General features: G+C 36.7%; 2 protein-coding genes across 3 annotated transcripts; one reads left to right on the forward strand and one right to left on the reverse strand.

The window, feature by feature from the left end:
* Positions 1-1,755: 1,755 nt before the first annotated feature.
* Positions 1,756-4,843, reverse strand: LOC112293701 (metal tolerance protein 4). Its single transcript, XM_024543428.3, has 7 exons — positions 4,304-4,843; positions 3,963-4,129; positions 3,641-3,839; positions 3,356-3,534; positions 2,955-3,105; positions 2,584-2,717; positions 1,756-2,372 (listed from the first exon to the last, which is right to left on the reverse strand). Exons 1-7 carry the CDS (start codon positions 4,485-4,487, stop codon positions 2,187-2,189), a joined length of 1,200 nt encoding a protein of 399 aa, XP_024399196.1. The 5' UTR covers positions 4,488-4,843; the 3' UTR covers positions 1,756-2,186.
* Positions 4,844-9,291: 4,448 nt separating this feature from the next.
* LOC112293702 (mitogen-activated protein kinase kinase 1b) lies at positions 9,292-13,150 on the forward strand. Of its 2 annotated transcripts, none has more exons than XM_024543430.3 (8): positions 9,292-10,032; positions 10,657-10,741; positions 10,874-10,999; positions 11,109-11,339; positions 11,501-11,683; positions 11,864-12,087; positions 12,215-12,260; positions 12,629-13,150. In XM_024543430.3, exons 1-8 carry the CDS (start codon positions 9,959-9,961, stop codon positions 12,686-12,688), a joined length of 1,029 nt encoding a protein of 342 aa, XP_024399198.1. In that variant the 5' UTR covers positions 9,292-9,958; the 3' UTR covers positions 12,689-13,150. The 2 variants fall into 2 exon arrangements, with proteins under 2 accessions (XP_024399198.1, XP_024399199.1); XM_024543431.3 differs by having other exon boundaries at positions 9,908-10,045.
* The last annotated feature ends 1,299 nt before the right edge of the window (positions 13,151-14,449 follow it).

Below are 14,449 nucleotides of genomic sequence, written 5' to 3' on the forward strand. Positions count from 1 at the left end.
GACTCTTGATATTTGGTGATTTTATTAGAGGTAGAAACAACTCCTGATGATATTATAAATATTTTTTTTGAAAGAAGTTACAAAAGTTTCAACAATGATTAAATAACAAGATAGTCTTCCCACCTTAGAATGAAAAATTACTGATGGTTGAGAGGACCTATTAACTACCTTCAAAGGGAATAAAGATTAGAGTATGTGGCAAATATAATTTGCTGTATCTTAGATTTTTTCAACATGTGATCACCGCTCCTCGTAGAACTTGTCTCTAAAAGAGGAGATAATGTCATGGATATATATCTATTTTAATTTTTAACTTAGTAATATGAATAGGTAGAAGTAGATAAAAATAGATTGATTTCATAATATCTTTTAAAAAGCTTCTTAGAAGTTTCTTAGATGTTTTTTTGACTTTACATATATTTGTAGTTGATTGGTAGGTTAAAAACTTAATCAACAAGCTAACCATGTATGACATGTGTTGATAGCTTGCGGAACAAGCTAACTATGTGGCGCCCATATAAAAAATCTGCTTTGCAAGTTAAGATACATGTCATGCAAGTGTAGACACTTAAAAATCTAGCTTATTTAAACAAAAAATGATCACCATATTCAACCAAACAGGTAGAATTTTGTTATAACTCACTCTTTAAACGTACATACAACCAAAACACAAAGTATGTGTTATTTTAATCTATTACATGTTAATCAATTAATTATTCTTTTTGTATTAAAAACTACCATGTGAATAAGAGTGAGAGCATTGAGCAATTTTATTTACTACTATCATAAAATAATATGATAATATTTTTTTAATTAACATGAAAATTTTACTATTAAAATTGACTATAATAGGTGCATATAAAAAATAAATTAATTAAATAAAATAAATTAAATTACAAAACTATTTTAGCTAAATATTTTATATAAAAGTGTTAAATAAATACTTTAATTTTATATATTTTTAGAATATGTTACAATATATTAGTAAAAATTCAAGAAATATATCTTTATATTTTATTTATTTACAAAGGTAGTCTTTTTAAATGGAATAAATAAGACCAAAAAATACTTTTATTAAGAACTTAAAATTTCCTTATTAGAAAGGATGTTGAATCTTTTGTTTCATTAATTATTTTTTAAAAAAATATTTAACTTACTTAATGAATTATTTGTTTGTAATTCATATAATGATGCTTTTTATAATTTCTATACAAACATTTTAAAAATATATTCATGATTACTTAAAATCATGATACATGATTACTTAAAATCAAATACTATCTTTATATTTAATTAATAGTATTGTTTGCCACTAACTTTGACTTTGGTACATCCATATTTGATGATGGACAAATAGTTCAATCTTGAATATTTAAGGTTATATTATTTGTTCCAAACAAAAACAAAATATGGTTCAAAACTTGAGACTTTGAATCTACATATTTTGATTATTTATTTAATTGTCTAGCATCAACAATAATTTAGTGTAAATTTGGATTAATATTTTATTTTATTTTATAATTTCTTAATTTTAAAATCCAATTTACACCTAAAGAAAATTTTATGGTTCATTCGGACATCATTCTAGAATATTGTACTCAAAGAGGAGAAATTTCGTGACTCTAAGTCAAGGCCTTAATAGATATCCCTATCATGCAAAATGATTCAAATGGTACACAAAGTAGCAATGCACAATACAACCATTGCTCCATTAGTAACTGAAATTGTATTATGATTTCTGTTACTCAATTCATATGCAAAAATAAGGACGTTGCATGAAACTAGAAGCACAAAAACAAATGTTACAACCTTCACATGATGTGTGTTCAGGAATTTGGAATTCTAACACAATGTGAGATTTCCATCTCAGAGCCACTTGGCCGATTAATCTACCAACACTTCCATTGTGCATGGTGTGCTCTACCCAGTTTTCCTATTTCTTACATGTTTATTTAAATCAATGGATGTGCAAGATCAGTCTGTAATGTTTAAGTTGGCAATGATATCCTCAGAGCCGTTCCATAAACGAGCTTCACTTGGGTATGTGGGGTTCTACCCTGAATTAGCAGGCGTGAAAGGACTATCATATTAGAAACAGACTACATCTGAACCTATTCTGCCAGCTATTCTTAGCCTAAAATGCTTTAAAACAGTGATCAGATTCATCCTAGTCGGAGAGTTTTTGATCAGGAATCCATCAGACCTGTGGCTTTGCCGCGCTGCCTGGTGTGTTCAGGCCGATGTCTAGATTCAAAGTCAAGGTGTACGTAAGCTCGTTCAACCTCAGGCAAATCTTCGATCTTGTTCTGCAGGTCTTCTCCGATATCATGGGCTTCTCTCAGGTGCATTTGCTCTGGTAACTCTATGTCCACCTGATGCGCAGAAAGCTATGCATTAGAATCATAGATGAATGAGAAACCTAGATGTATTCTGGACCACTAGGTTGGAAGGAAGGACACAATTGGACTGCATGCAGGAAGAGCTCACAGCAATAGCAAAATGCAACATTGTTTTAGTGCTAGAATAAACTAGTCTGAACTGAAGATACACAACGACAAAGACGAGCTAGAGTTTCATACTGACCTCGACAAAGTAAAGACTTCCAAAAGTGTAAGCCCGGACAGTGTCTATCCGTCTAATTGCCTCATGGTGGCTTATTGTAATTAATGTGAGCTTTCGAATTAATTCTGGTGGTGCGGCTTTTCCAATGAGTGATCCTGTGTCCAAAGATTTGCCAAAGATGTAACAGCCACTGAATTATCATCATAAACGGTTCGACACTGCACACAACTGAATTGTTGAAGCCTAGGCGGAGGTTCAGGGTTTTTAAATAGAGTTCTGAATAATTCGGTAACCCCTCTGGTATGACCATCCTGGATGCCGAATTTATTTCAAAGTGAACTGACAGGCGATATACAACGTCAAACGATTTCATTTTCAGGAAGAATTCAAACCTGCATTCTCAAGCACAGCCTTGGACCATTCGACGATAGTGTATACAGCTAAAACAAGAGCTCCAATAGGATCTATCCACCAATAATATCGGTTTGCAAGCAACGCTGCTGCCAATCCGACAATGTTTGTAAGCGCATCAAAGCCATGATCCTGCTCTCATGATCACAAAATTCAAAAAAAATGGAGTGTATAAATGATTAAAAATCCAGGCAAGGGATCAGCAGTTTCTTAGTTACATCAAATGATACGTATATGAAACTGTCCTAAAAACCCTACAACGGTTATCGTTCTTTCAAAGTTGTGTGTCTAAAACCCTCTTTCTCGTGACGGAATCCTTAGTGGGAAAGTCACCGTCTATTACTTACAAGCCTGACAGCGCTGAATGACGGCAACTGCTTACCAAGGAGTAAGCGTGAACAATCTCGCTCTTGAAAGTGCGGCAGAAGAGATACAAAGCGAGCTTGGCAGCAGTGGCGACTACCATCACCACCGTCATCCACACAAGTTCGCTAGAGTTCATTTTATTTCCGTCATCTCCTTCCAAGAGGTGCTCCACGGCTGTGATCAGCACTTGTACACCTGGAGTGCAAGGGTTATGACTCCCCTGCGAAATTACATTGGCTTTCAAGCAAGTAACAAGCTCTTCGTTTCATGATCCTGAAGTGTAATAGAGGGGGAGCATTACCAAGGGTGGCCATAATGGCTGCGAAGATGACAATGCCCACAGGTTGAGTACGGAGCTTTCCAATTGGATACTTATATACATTTTCTCGCCTCATCGACCACCTTGTGAAGAGAAGAATCACCCCTGCAAGAAGATCCAACAAAGACTCCAAAGTAGACGCTACGATTGCCAACGACCTGCTCTTCACCGACGCAAAAATCTGTACCCAGTATATGAGTCTCTAAGCAACAAAGCAACAGGTTTCAATAGAGAGCAAGAAGGGAAGCTGCGTTTGCACTTCCGTCAGCCACGCTCGACACTTCATCAAATTGGAGATGAATACCTTGAGAACAAGGAGCACAACATTAGCAATGTTGGAAAGGTTTATCGCAAGGCTTTCATATGGCTCCTCTTCATCCCTTTCCTTGTGTGCTCCACCGACCGGACCCTCCGCTACTTCTCTGTACAATGACAATGTTTCTCTCTGCACCCGGTTGTACTCCCTTTGACCTGCATCTCGTGTTCCATGCAACTAAGGGATCACCAAAGCCGGGTCGCCATCGCTTCCAGACAAATTAGACGATGAGTAGGAAATTATCATACTCTCCAATTATGTTTGAGAGATTTACGTGAATCGCAACGCGTGTGGTTCTGCTAATTTTTTTGAGGCAAGAAACACTATACCTTCGCTGAGATTCGAAGAATCATTGAAAGCCTTGCCCGACAACACTCTATGGTACTTGAATGGCGCTCTTCCGGTGGATGAGCTTCTGGACGGTTGTACAGAAGCAGTCCCATCGCTGTCTTTGATTCCCGACTCCATGGCATCATCTCCACCCAGTAACGGAGTGGTGTTCTCCTCCGCCATAGCTCCTGTATTACTTTGCAACTAATCACACTAATGCAAAACACTAACCCTATTCCTTGCACAAATGTGCCAAATCGTTCACGAAACTGATAACACGACGCCGTGTCAGAAGCTAGATTAACTTCACCCTCCTGTCGACTCGGTACCTGTACAGATGTCAGGTTACAGGCAGAATGTGGTGCTAAACTCAAGTCAAAAGCACACACACAGCCTGAAAAAAATAAATAAATAATAAAAACTGAGAAAAAGTATGCCAAATCAACTTCTTCTTCGTTAGGTTAGCATCGCCATGTCACCTCAGGAAGTGCCTCGCACTACACTTTTCTCTCCACATTTCACGTGACGCAGATGGAGGAAAGATTTCGGATCCGAGATATAATTCCTGACTGATGCCTTTACTTCAATCATTTTGGTGGCACTCCGTCACCATCACCAAGTTTGACATATCTCAGTTTTGGGTCCCGTTATCGACCTGCACGGGACTGAGATACAGGGGCAGGTGGGCCTGTCATTTAGCGGGTGCAGTCTGAACTTATTTTCAAGTGATTGTTAACTGTAAGTAAACAATTACGATTAGAAGATGGGATTTGGCGATGCTCCTCCCGCCACGCAAAATCTGGTGTGGATAGGCTATCTGGCGTGCCTCCTAATCTCCAGTGGGTGGGCCAAGGGTGGTGCAGCCACGCTATGGTTCCGGTTCAGGTCCCATCGGAGTAGCCCGGTGGAGATGTTCAGTGTGGCTGCGCTTTCGTGGATCGTTGGGAATGCTACTTTCTGCAGTGTTGTCTGTTCATACATCTAGAATTGCATGTATGTCTGCCTTCGCAGCAGTCAATAGATTGTTGCGAAAGAGGGGGAGGGAGTGGGGCAGTGAACTTTCAAAGAGAGAATTCACAGACACCTGACAGGGCCGTGATCTCATGACCCCCAAGTCACTTGCAATTTGTGGGTGAGAGCAGGTATGGGCAGAGAGAGAGAGAGCTGGGGGTTGTCACCAACGAACTGCTACTTGTAGCGAGCATAGTGAGTTCCGATTCATCCTTCAGAAACCCAACCCAATCTTGTGCTCGGTGCTCAAAGTAACGCCACTAGTGGTAACAATTTATCTTGATGGTTTGAATTCTGTTGCGCTTCAGCAGACCACTTGATGTTAGTGTTCTGGCTACGAAGACCCCAATGTGCTGCAGGTTCGAATCGCACAACGAGGTATCATGCGTGAGGATACATATCGTAATCGCAAATTTTTACCATTCGTTGTATTCCTGTGGTACTCCCAAGTAGAACGACTCGCCATGCACAATGCAGCAATCGTAATTAGCCAAAAGATTTGGCGACATAGCTATTCAGCAGATGGAAGAATACTTCAATTGAAGCAGTGATGGAGACTGTTCATGTGCCACCGTGAACGCATTAGACAAGTCACAAATGATCCAAGACGTGATTCGTAATGAAAAAAAAGAAATTCATACTATGATAATTCCGTATTAGATTGCCCAAAACTCAATCTTCCTCTTCAACGATCTTCGTGCCCAGGTTTCGAAGCCCTTCCGCAGGAATCTGGGCAACGAAGACGTAAGAGTACAAGAGATTGAAACATTATGCATTAACATGTGCGATTGATTGAATGATAAACCGAGTTGAAGATCAAACACTAGTGAGAAAGAGAGGCATTCTCATAGATCTATGAAAAACACATCTCCACATCAGGAAAGAACATATGTGAAATTGGTTGGAAATGGTAGAAACTTCTTCCAGAAATAGATGTCATACTTCAAAACTTTCTAGTTAAGAAACGAAATAATAGAGATACTGGGATTATGCTAAAACAAACTACTGGACTGCAAGCAGGCCTGGATGAGGCAAATTTAATTCAGCCCACCAAACTGTTACGACGACTGTAACGACTGACCACCAATCCCACCAAGCTCTGATCATAATCCAAGAACACGCATTTATTCTAACATAGAAAAATAGTACTAAATGATAGAGAAATAGCAATACGTAATTAATAAATTAACGTAATGCAGAAAATGCTTAACTTAAAACCCTGAACCCAACAAAGAAGAATCGAGAAACCTTCCCAAAGACCCCGACATCTAATCGAGTTTGGTATTTCATTTTAAATTGGGGAGAAAAAAGAAAAAAAGAAAAAAAGAAGAAGAAGTACAACAACGTGAAAATTAATTGCCTGTTGTGTATTTTTGGTTGAGAAAAATATATAAGATTTGAATATATATATATATATATATATAAGGGAAATAAGTCAACATGATTTTTTTAAATATTATAACTCAACTTCTGCACATATCTTTTGAAAGTATGTCATAACACGAAAGTAACAAAGTGAGATTTAAGAATAATAATAATAATAATAATTGAGGCTTGAGAACTCTTTATAGTACAGTGATATCGATCAGAATTCAAAATACAATTTCCTTGTAATTCCTAGAACGTGAGAGGAATTTATTATTAATTTTTAAAATTGCATGGATGATTAAAGGAAAAAAAAAAAAAAAAAAAAAAAAAAACTCTAATTGCTGCATTTGACTTTATATCCAGAACATGTGGCCAAACAAACGTCATTGACCTCCTAAGCCAAGGTGGGGTGTTTGTACAAAGTATATAGTAAGTGTGTAAATATATACATATACGATTTAATATTCATACAAACAAATTATTGTTTCATATTTGAATTTTTATTAATAAAATCCCACATTGAGAGCTTTTGTACCATCACATTTAAATTATATAAACTACACATTAACCTCAATTTTTATTATTAAAATTACACATGCTCATATAGTATACGTGGTTATAAATACCAGAGTGTCAATTGTAAGAGAACAGTATAAATGCTTTGAAAAGCTGATAGCACAAACAAATGCTCAAAGTATCCATTTTGTTGTGTCAAGATAGATTACGAAAGATGCAAGGGTGAAAATTATGATTTCTGATCTTATCATTGTATCTTGAAATTATGTAAATTAATCACTCTCAAGTTTTGGGAAATACCATACTATAGTAAAAAATTATCATCTTCTGTATTCAACAACTTGACAGCTTTACCAGAAGTTTATTTTATTACTATTAAAAGAAGAATAAATAAATTATGATTGATTTTTTATGAAGAGATTGTTATGTGTGTGTGTGTGTGTATATATATATATATATATATATATGTGTGTGTAATATTTTGAGAAAATGATTCATTGAAATATTTTTAATAAACTCGATTCAATTAAACATTTTCTATATGTTTAAAATATTTTTAACTAATGTTCCTAAATGATTTTGTTACGGCTGTATTTGAAGAGTCTTATGCAATGGAAACATTTTAAACATACACAAAACTTTGTGCAAAAATTTATGAAAATTATGAAACATATTTTCTTTATTATATGTATTTAAATTAAAACATGTATATTCGAAATATCATCATTTATCTAACACGTTTCTAAAACACAATAATAATCAATACAATGGAATAATATATTGAATGAAATAATAATAATAATAATAATTTCATTGTCATGACACGTAAATTCATATAAAAATGTTATAACCCAACAAGTCACAATTTTCACACTTTGTAGTACCACAAAGTTACAAAGAAAAAAATAGAGCCATATAAATGAGCACAAAAAATGCCATCCTTTCTTCATAACACCATGATTCTTAACCATAGCACTGCACTCATTACTCCTTATAATAATAATAATAATACATTAAGTGGGGCCTCTTTCTCATTCCTTTATTCATCTTCTATCAACAACAATAACACCAACAACAACTTGACCCATTTGTGGAATAAAAACAATAATAATATTATTATTATTATGTGCCAAGCTGTTGATATTGAACAGAAAACTCGGAATGGGCTCCTTCCTTGTACTCAGCACTTTTTTAATAAAGAAGTTCTACCTTTAATCCTGTCTACTTATTCATAAATAATTGTGGGAGTGTGTGTGTGAGTGTGTTTGTTTGTTTTTTTTTGTTTTTTTGTTTTTTCTTTTTTCACGTTTAGTTAATCCTGCACTCCTACAAATGTATGTATTAGGGGTTCCTAACATTTGGTTGCCCATCAGCAAGCTGCTCACAAAATCTAACATAATCTACTTTTGTACACACGCACACACATGGACGATGATGATGATGATGATGATGGAGTAATGAAGTTAAAAAGAAAAGAGAAAAGAAAAAGTTGTCAGAGCAAGAGGGAGCTCAGTATCTGCTGTTGTGCAAAGTCAATAACAAACCACCCTTTTGAACCATCAATCCCCGTAACACTTGACAAACAAATCCTTTTATATATATTTTTATATATACATACATATTTTCACACTCACTAATTTACTATGGACGGAGTGGGAGGCGGAGGAAACGAGAGAGGGAAGGGAAGGGAAGGAAGCGGAGGAGAGAGAGAGAGAGAGAGAGAGAGTGCGGGTGAGATCGTGGGACTGAATTTCACTCACCGCCATTACTTAGCATCGTCATCGTCATCGTCATCATCTTCCACACAATAAGGATTGATTGATTGATTCATTCATCATCGAACTCTCTCTCTCTCACAATGAGACTAAAATAACAAACAACATCAAATTAAACAACCAACAAAACAACAGAACAACAAACAACAACAATGCTGCAGGCAGCCGCAGCACCACCTATCAGCAGCATGACGAACTAGCCTGCACTACACAACACTGCACTGCACTGCACTGTTGGAACAGAACGGAACAAGGAGGAACAAGGAGGAACAAGGAGGAGGAGGATGAGGGCACTCACTGTTGTGTTGCAGGGCTGAACGACGACGACGACGACGGCACTCACCACTCTCTCTCTCTCTCTCTCTCTCTCTCTCTCTCTGTCAGTCTCAATCTCTCCTCCCCTCTCTCATTTGCTTGCTTGGGGCATTCACTCACTCATTCATTCATTCCATTCATTCATGGACAAGCAGCTTCCTTTCCAGCGGGGTCACGACGACGTTGTGGGATCATCATCATTGGGCTATGCAGGGCAAGGCAGTGCAAGGAGGCAGGGAGTGCAGGGCAGTGTAGCGCCGCTTGCCGAGGCATCGGATTGCCTCGCTTACAAGCTCTGCTACTGTGTGCATACGACATGATGTGTCGTAGTTTAATGGCGCAATTGCGATCGGAATCACAATAATAATAATAATAATAATAGACAATTTGAAGTCTCGTTTGGTGATGGGTTCGTTGTTGAGTGGTAGCTGTCGGTGCGTAACGGGACGCCCAAGTGGACAGTGTTGTTGTTGTTGTTGGTTATAAATTGGCCGTGGATTGGATCGGAGTATTGTGTTGCAAGAGAGTGGAAAGCAGCGGTGCACCCCCCCCCCCCTTTTTTTTTTTTTTTTTTTTTCCTCTCTCTCCTGTTTTGTGGATTTTGTATCCCCTGCTTTGGAAGAGCTGAATCGGATTGCGTGCCGGCGTTGTGTTGATCCGGAGGGGAATATGAGTAGGAGGCATAGGACGGGAGGTCTTCGCGTCGCGGTGCCGAAGCAAGAGAATTCCATCCACAGATTTTTGTAAGCTCTTTGGGTATTTACCTTTTCTTTTTGTTTTTATTGATTGAATGATTTATTTCTTAATAGTGTCTAGGTACTCTTTGAAGTAACCTCTCTCTCGTCTAATAAATGTGTAGCGGTCATCGTCAATTCATTGCCAGGGGTGAAGTACAAATGAAGCATGCAGTATTCATTTCTTAGTGCACGGTTTCTGGAAGAGAGGGATTGAAATTTACAGTCCCCAGTTACTTATTAACACAAACTGTCTATGACACGTATTGATTGCTCTGTTCTTAGCTTCCCTTGGGTCTCTTGAGGCCAAGGAGATGTGACTTAGTTTGAAATACAAGTGTTTTTAAAGTACGGTTCAGGGGTCTTCTTTAAAGTGTGTGCAATTGAAGAATTGAGGGAATTGCTACGACGCCCTTTTCGGTTTTCTTTTAGAGGACTCACTTCAGATGCTTGTTTGAGGTGCCACATAGTTGCTCGCCTGAGGTATGAGTCTGAGAGTTCGGAAGATGTACTGGGCATGTCTCGTAAGCATACGACTACGCAGACACGTTGAAGAGTTTATTCATTACGGTCTTTGTCTCGACAATGAGGAACAGCAGAATCTTAGGATGCTCTTTTTTGAGGGGTGTGCAGGACGGCTAATGGAGTTTTTCACGATGACGATATCCAGCTCGATCACATGGGGCTCCGCGTCGTCTCTTCGGAATCCACCGCTTATGTAGGACTGCTTCTCTGCCCATTGTCGTAGTCCTCGTATTCTTGGTTCGTTTTTGGCTTTTGCTTAAATAATTGAGTAGATGGCGCTGGATCTTAAAATCCTCCCTTAGCTTAATATTGGACGCACACACAGGCGAACCCCCCAGACGCGCAACTTTCATTGGCAGACCTGGAGGCTGTGCGGGTCTTAGGCAAGGGTGCGGGCGGTAGTGTGCAGCTTGTTCGGCACAAATGGACAAACGACATTTACGCATTGAAGGTGGTGTTCTATTCCCTTTTATTTTGCAAACCTAGAGAAATGTAGCGTCCTCGTTTGTGAGAAGGATGCATGCACGGTCATTAGCGAATAAGAGTTTGCGACACTGCAGGGGATTCAAATGAACATAAACGAAACAGTGAGGAAGCAGATTGTACAGGAGCTGAAAATCAACCAGCTGACACTGCATCAGTGCCCCTACATAGTGAAATGCTATCACTCTTTCTACCACAATGGGATCATATCCATTGTCCTGGAGTACATGGACAGGGGCTCATTGGCCGACATTATCAAGCAAACAAAGCAGATACCTGAGCCCTATTTGGCTGTCATCTCGAATCAAGTGAGTCTCCTACCATCTGCTTTGTTGCTTTGTCGCAGAATTGCAGTGCTAATTTCACCGAATTTCACTCTGCAGGCTACCGAGCGCTCTGTACTCGAATTCTCCTGCACATTTGTACAAAATTGATAACTCTGCTGATTAGTTTCTGGAAGAGTTGCTAGGTACTAAAGGGATTGAACTATCTACATCAAGTCAGGCACATCATACATCGTGATATAAAGCCCTCCAACCTCCTCATCAATCAAAAGGGTGAGGTCAAAATATCTGATTTCGGTGTCAGTGCTGTGTTGATTAGTTCCATGGCCCAGCGTGACACGTTCGTCGGCACTTACACATATATGTCGGTAAGTTTCCTGTCACATTGTTGTGTAAATCGTTTAGATATTCTTCTTTCTCACCTTCCTTCTTTTCAATTTAAAATAAATAGATTTTGTGTGTTACATTGGTCTCAGTTGCGAAGTCTGCGGATTGTTACCAATTGTAGTCGCGTCACTCACTTTTATTGGCTTTGGATGACTTGACAGCCAGAACGCCTCGGGGGGCAGTCATATGCATACGACAGTGACATATGGAGTTTAGGGTTGACGATTTTAGAGTGCGCATTGGGTTATTTCCCTTACCGACCACCTGGGCAGGAAGAGGGCTGGAATAACTTTTTCATGCTCATGGAGCTCGTAATTAATCAACCTCCCGTAGCTGCACCTCCTGACAAATTCTCTCCCGAATTTTGCTCTTTCATTGCAGCTTGGTAAGCATAGACATGTACTATTTTTATCGGTTGTGTTGGGCGAAAAGTTGTGAGAATTTTTTACTTTGTATTATCATATTTAGGCATTGGTGATGAAAACCTTAAAACATGCACAATATGTGTGCAGCATCCAGAAACGTCCTGGCGACCGATTGTCAACTGCAGATTTACTTGTAAGTATCATCTGGTAGTATCTGCATTGGTTACCCTCATGTGTGTCTGTTCCAGCTACTTCAAGTCCTGCAATTGGCGCACTGTTTTCACGTACACTTGCTATATAATCTCTTCACTAAATTGTTTACGGTTGTAGCTTAAACTAAAACATTTAAATAGCACTTGGTACTCACAATTAAGACTTCGATAAATATTTCTTAGGAATATTACGACTTAGGAATGCCGATGCTATAGATTTTGCTGCATGATCTCAAGAATGTTGTTGGAATTCAAATATTTGAAGTGTGGGGCTCTCTTGCATGGCTATGATTTGTGCTTACGAGGATAAATCTAAGCAGGTCTTACAGATCATTTTTGGTGGTTGCAGAAACACCCGTTTTTGCAGAAGTATAGTGAGGAAGAGTACCACTTGAGCAATCTGCGGTAACCTTTATTGCCGTCGGAGTGCACGGATCACTGCTGCCACAAGCACTAGACGCTAAATGGCTTCAGCGAAAAGGTTGATAGAAACATGTTTTTAGTTGTTCTGCCACCATGTCTTTCATTATCGATGATGTAGTTTTGGATACAGGGTATGGATTTAAAGCAGAAAGTCAAATATTCAAAATTAGTTTTTCAAACAAACTAATGAAGGTTCTATTTTTTTTTTTTTTTTTTTTTTTTTTTTTTTTACATCGATGTAAATCAAACCATGGTTAGATTCTCTTGAAGTTCATTTTCATTAGTGAGGGTTTAGAACAGCAGGTTGTTTAAGGAAAGCGCAGGAAAATTATAGGCATCCAACATGTCTTTAGAAATGTAAAGTTTTGAGTCAATAAGCACTGTTTGTAGCTTTTTGCATTATAAACATGTTTGTTATGAACAGAATAAAAGTGTGCAGATTACATCAGACGATTTAAAGGTATTTTATATTCAAAATGTTGCAAATGTTTGTTTTTCTTGAAGGAGCAATGTTGAATATGTTTCAATGCTATGTAAGTTTTACTCGTTTAAATTCATTAAAAGTAGCAACATGGTTATATATACTTATGTAAATTATAAAACATCAATAAATTTTCTGTAAATTAATTGTTGTAAACATAACTTCAATTATAAATCTTTTCTTTGATTTTAAGGTTCAGTTAATCCTAATAGAATTTTATTTATTATTTGTTGATTATTTATTTTGTATATATATACACACATATGCACATATAGTACCAAAACAAATAGCATGCTATGTATATATATATATGTATATATATATATATATATATATATATAATTATCTATGACAAAAAATGAGTCATCACAATGACAAATAAAATTTCTAAATTTTGGTTTTGCTTGTTTAAGTCATTTCAACTGTCTTAAAATCAATGGTTGTTTTGATTATATCAACTGCTGAAAATGATAGTTAATTTGATAGCTTCAATTAAGAGAAGTGTATATATATATATATATATATATATAATTCAACATAACATTATTCTCCACAAGTCAGAGCCCATGGAAACTATTAAACTTTGAATTCGATATTATTATTATATTACATTATAATGATGTATTACATTTTTTGTTATTTTAATTTACTTTGCAAGATTATTTGGTAATTTTAGATTTTCTCTTGTTGTTGATGTAATCCCTATAACTTAAAATATTAAAATTTTTTGCACATTTGAAAATTTCAGAGTAAGAATTTTAAGGTTCAGTTTATTGCTGTTCTAAAAAGGAAAAATTATTCTACTTATTATCGAATAATAATAACAATGATAATGGGAACTCCATCAAAATTTAGAATATATAACTTGGTACTCAGGATATCAATGTTTTATTTATTTATTTTTATGTTTTTAGACTTAAACAAAAACATGTCAAGGATTGGATGTATTCTGGAAATATTATGTGCTTGATTGGCATTTCCAGCAGTCAAAAATATTTAGAAATCATAAACTAAGCATGAAATTAAGGAAGTTTTGGCTAAATTTAAAATGACTGTGATTTTATGTTTATGCATAATAGCTATTATTTTATTTTGTAAAAAAAAAACATATACCAAATTAGAGATTTACATTTGATAGTAAAAATAAAAAAAAAATGAGTTATCATTAGCATGTGGTAGCTATTTTTTTGTAAATATAATAAAAGCCAAATTAGATTATTAAAAAAATGTACTGTAATCACTTGAAGAATACATTAGTTTTATTTT

This window comes from Physcomitrium patens, chromosome 16 (genome assembly GCF_059467195.1).
Source record: "Physcomitrium patens ecotype Gransden chromosome 16, ASM5946719v1, whole genome shotgun sequence".
In the NCBI taxonomy this organism is placed as follows: Eukaryota; Viridiplantae; Streptophyta; class Bryopsida; order Funariales; family Funariaceae; genus Physcomitrium; species Physcomitrium patens.

What these genes read in the sequence shown, in the direction of transcription:
- LOC112293701 (XM_024543428.3), bottom strand. Translation starts at nt 4,487, where the DNA reads ATGGCGGAGGAGAACACCACTCCGTTACTGGGTGGAGATGATGCCATG. An exon ending in TTGTTCACGCTTACTCCTTG is followed by an intron (nt 3,106 to 3,355) that starts GTAAGCAGTTGC and finishes TCATGAGAGCAG; the next exon opens with GATCATGGCTTTGATGCGCT. An exon ending in GGCTGTGCTTGAGAATGCAG is followed by an intron (nt 2,718 to 2,954) that starts GTTTGAATTCTT and finishes CTTTGGACACAG; the next exon opens with GATCACTCATTGGAAAAGCC.
- LOC112293702 (XM_024543430.3), top strand. Translation starts at nt 9,959, where the DNA reads ATGAGTAGGAGGCATAGGACGGGAGGTCTTCGCGTCGCGGTGCCGAAG. An exon ending in ACGACATTTACGCATTGAAG is followed by an intron (nt 11,000 to 11,108) that starts GTGGTGTTCTAT and finishes GCGACACTGCAG; the next exon opens with GGGATTCAAATGAACATAAA. An exon ending in TGCTCTTTCATTGCAGCTTG is followed by an intron (nt 12,088 to 12,214) that starts GTAAGCATAGAC and finishes ATATGTGTGCAG; the next exon opens with CATCCAGAAACGTCCTGGCG.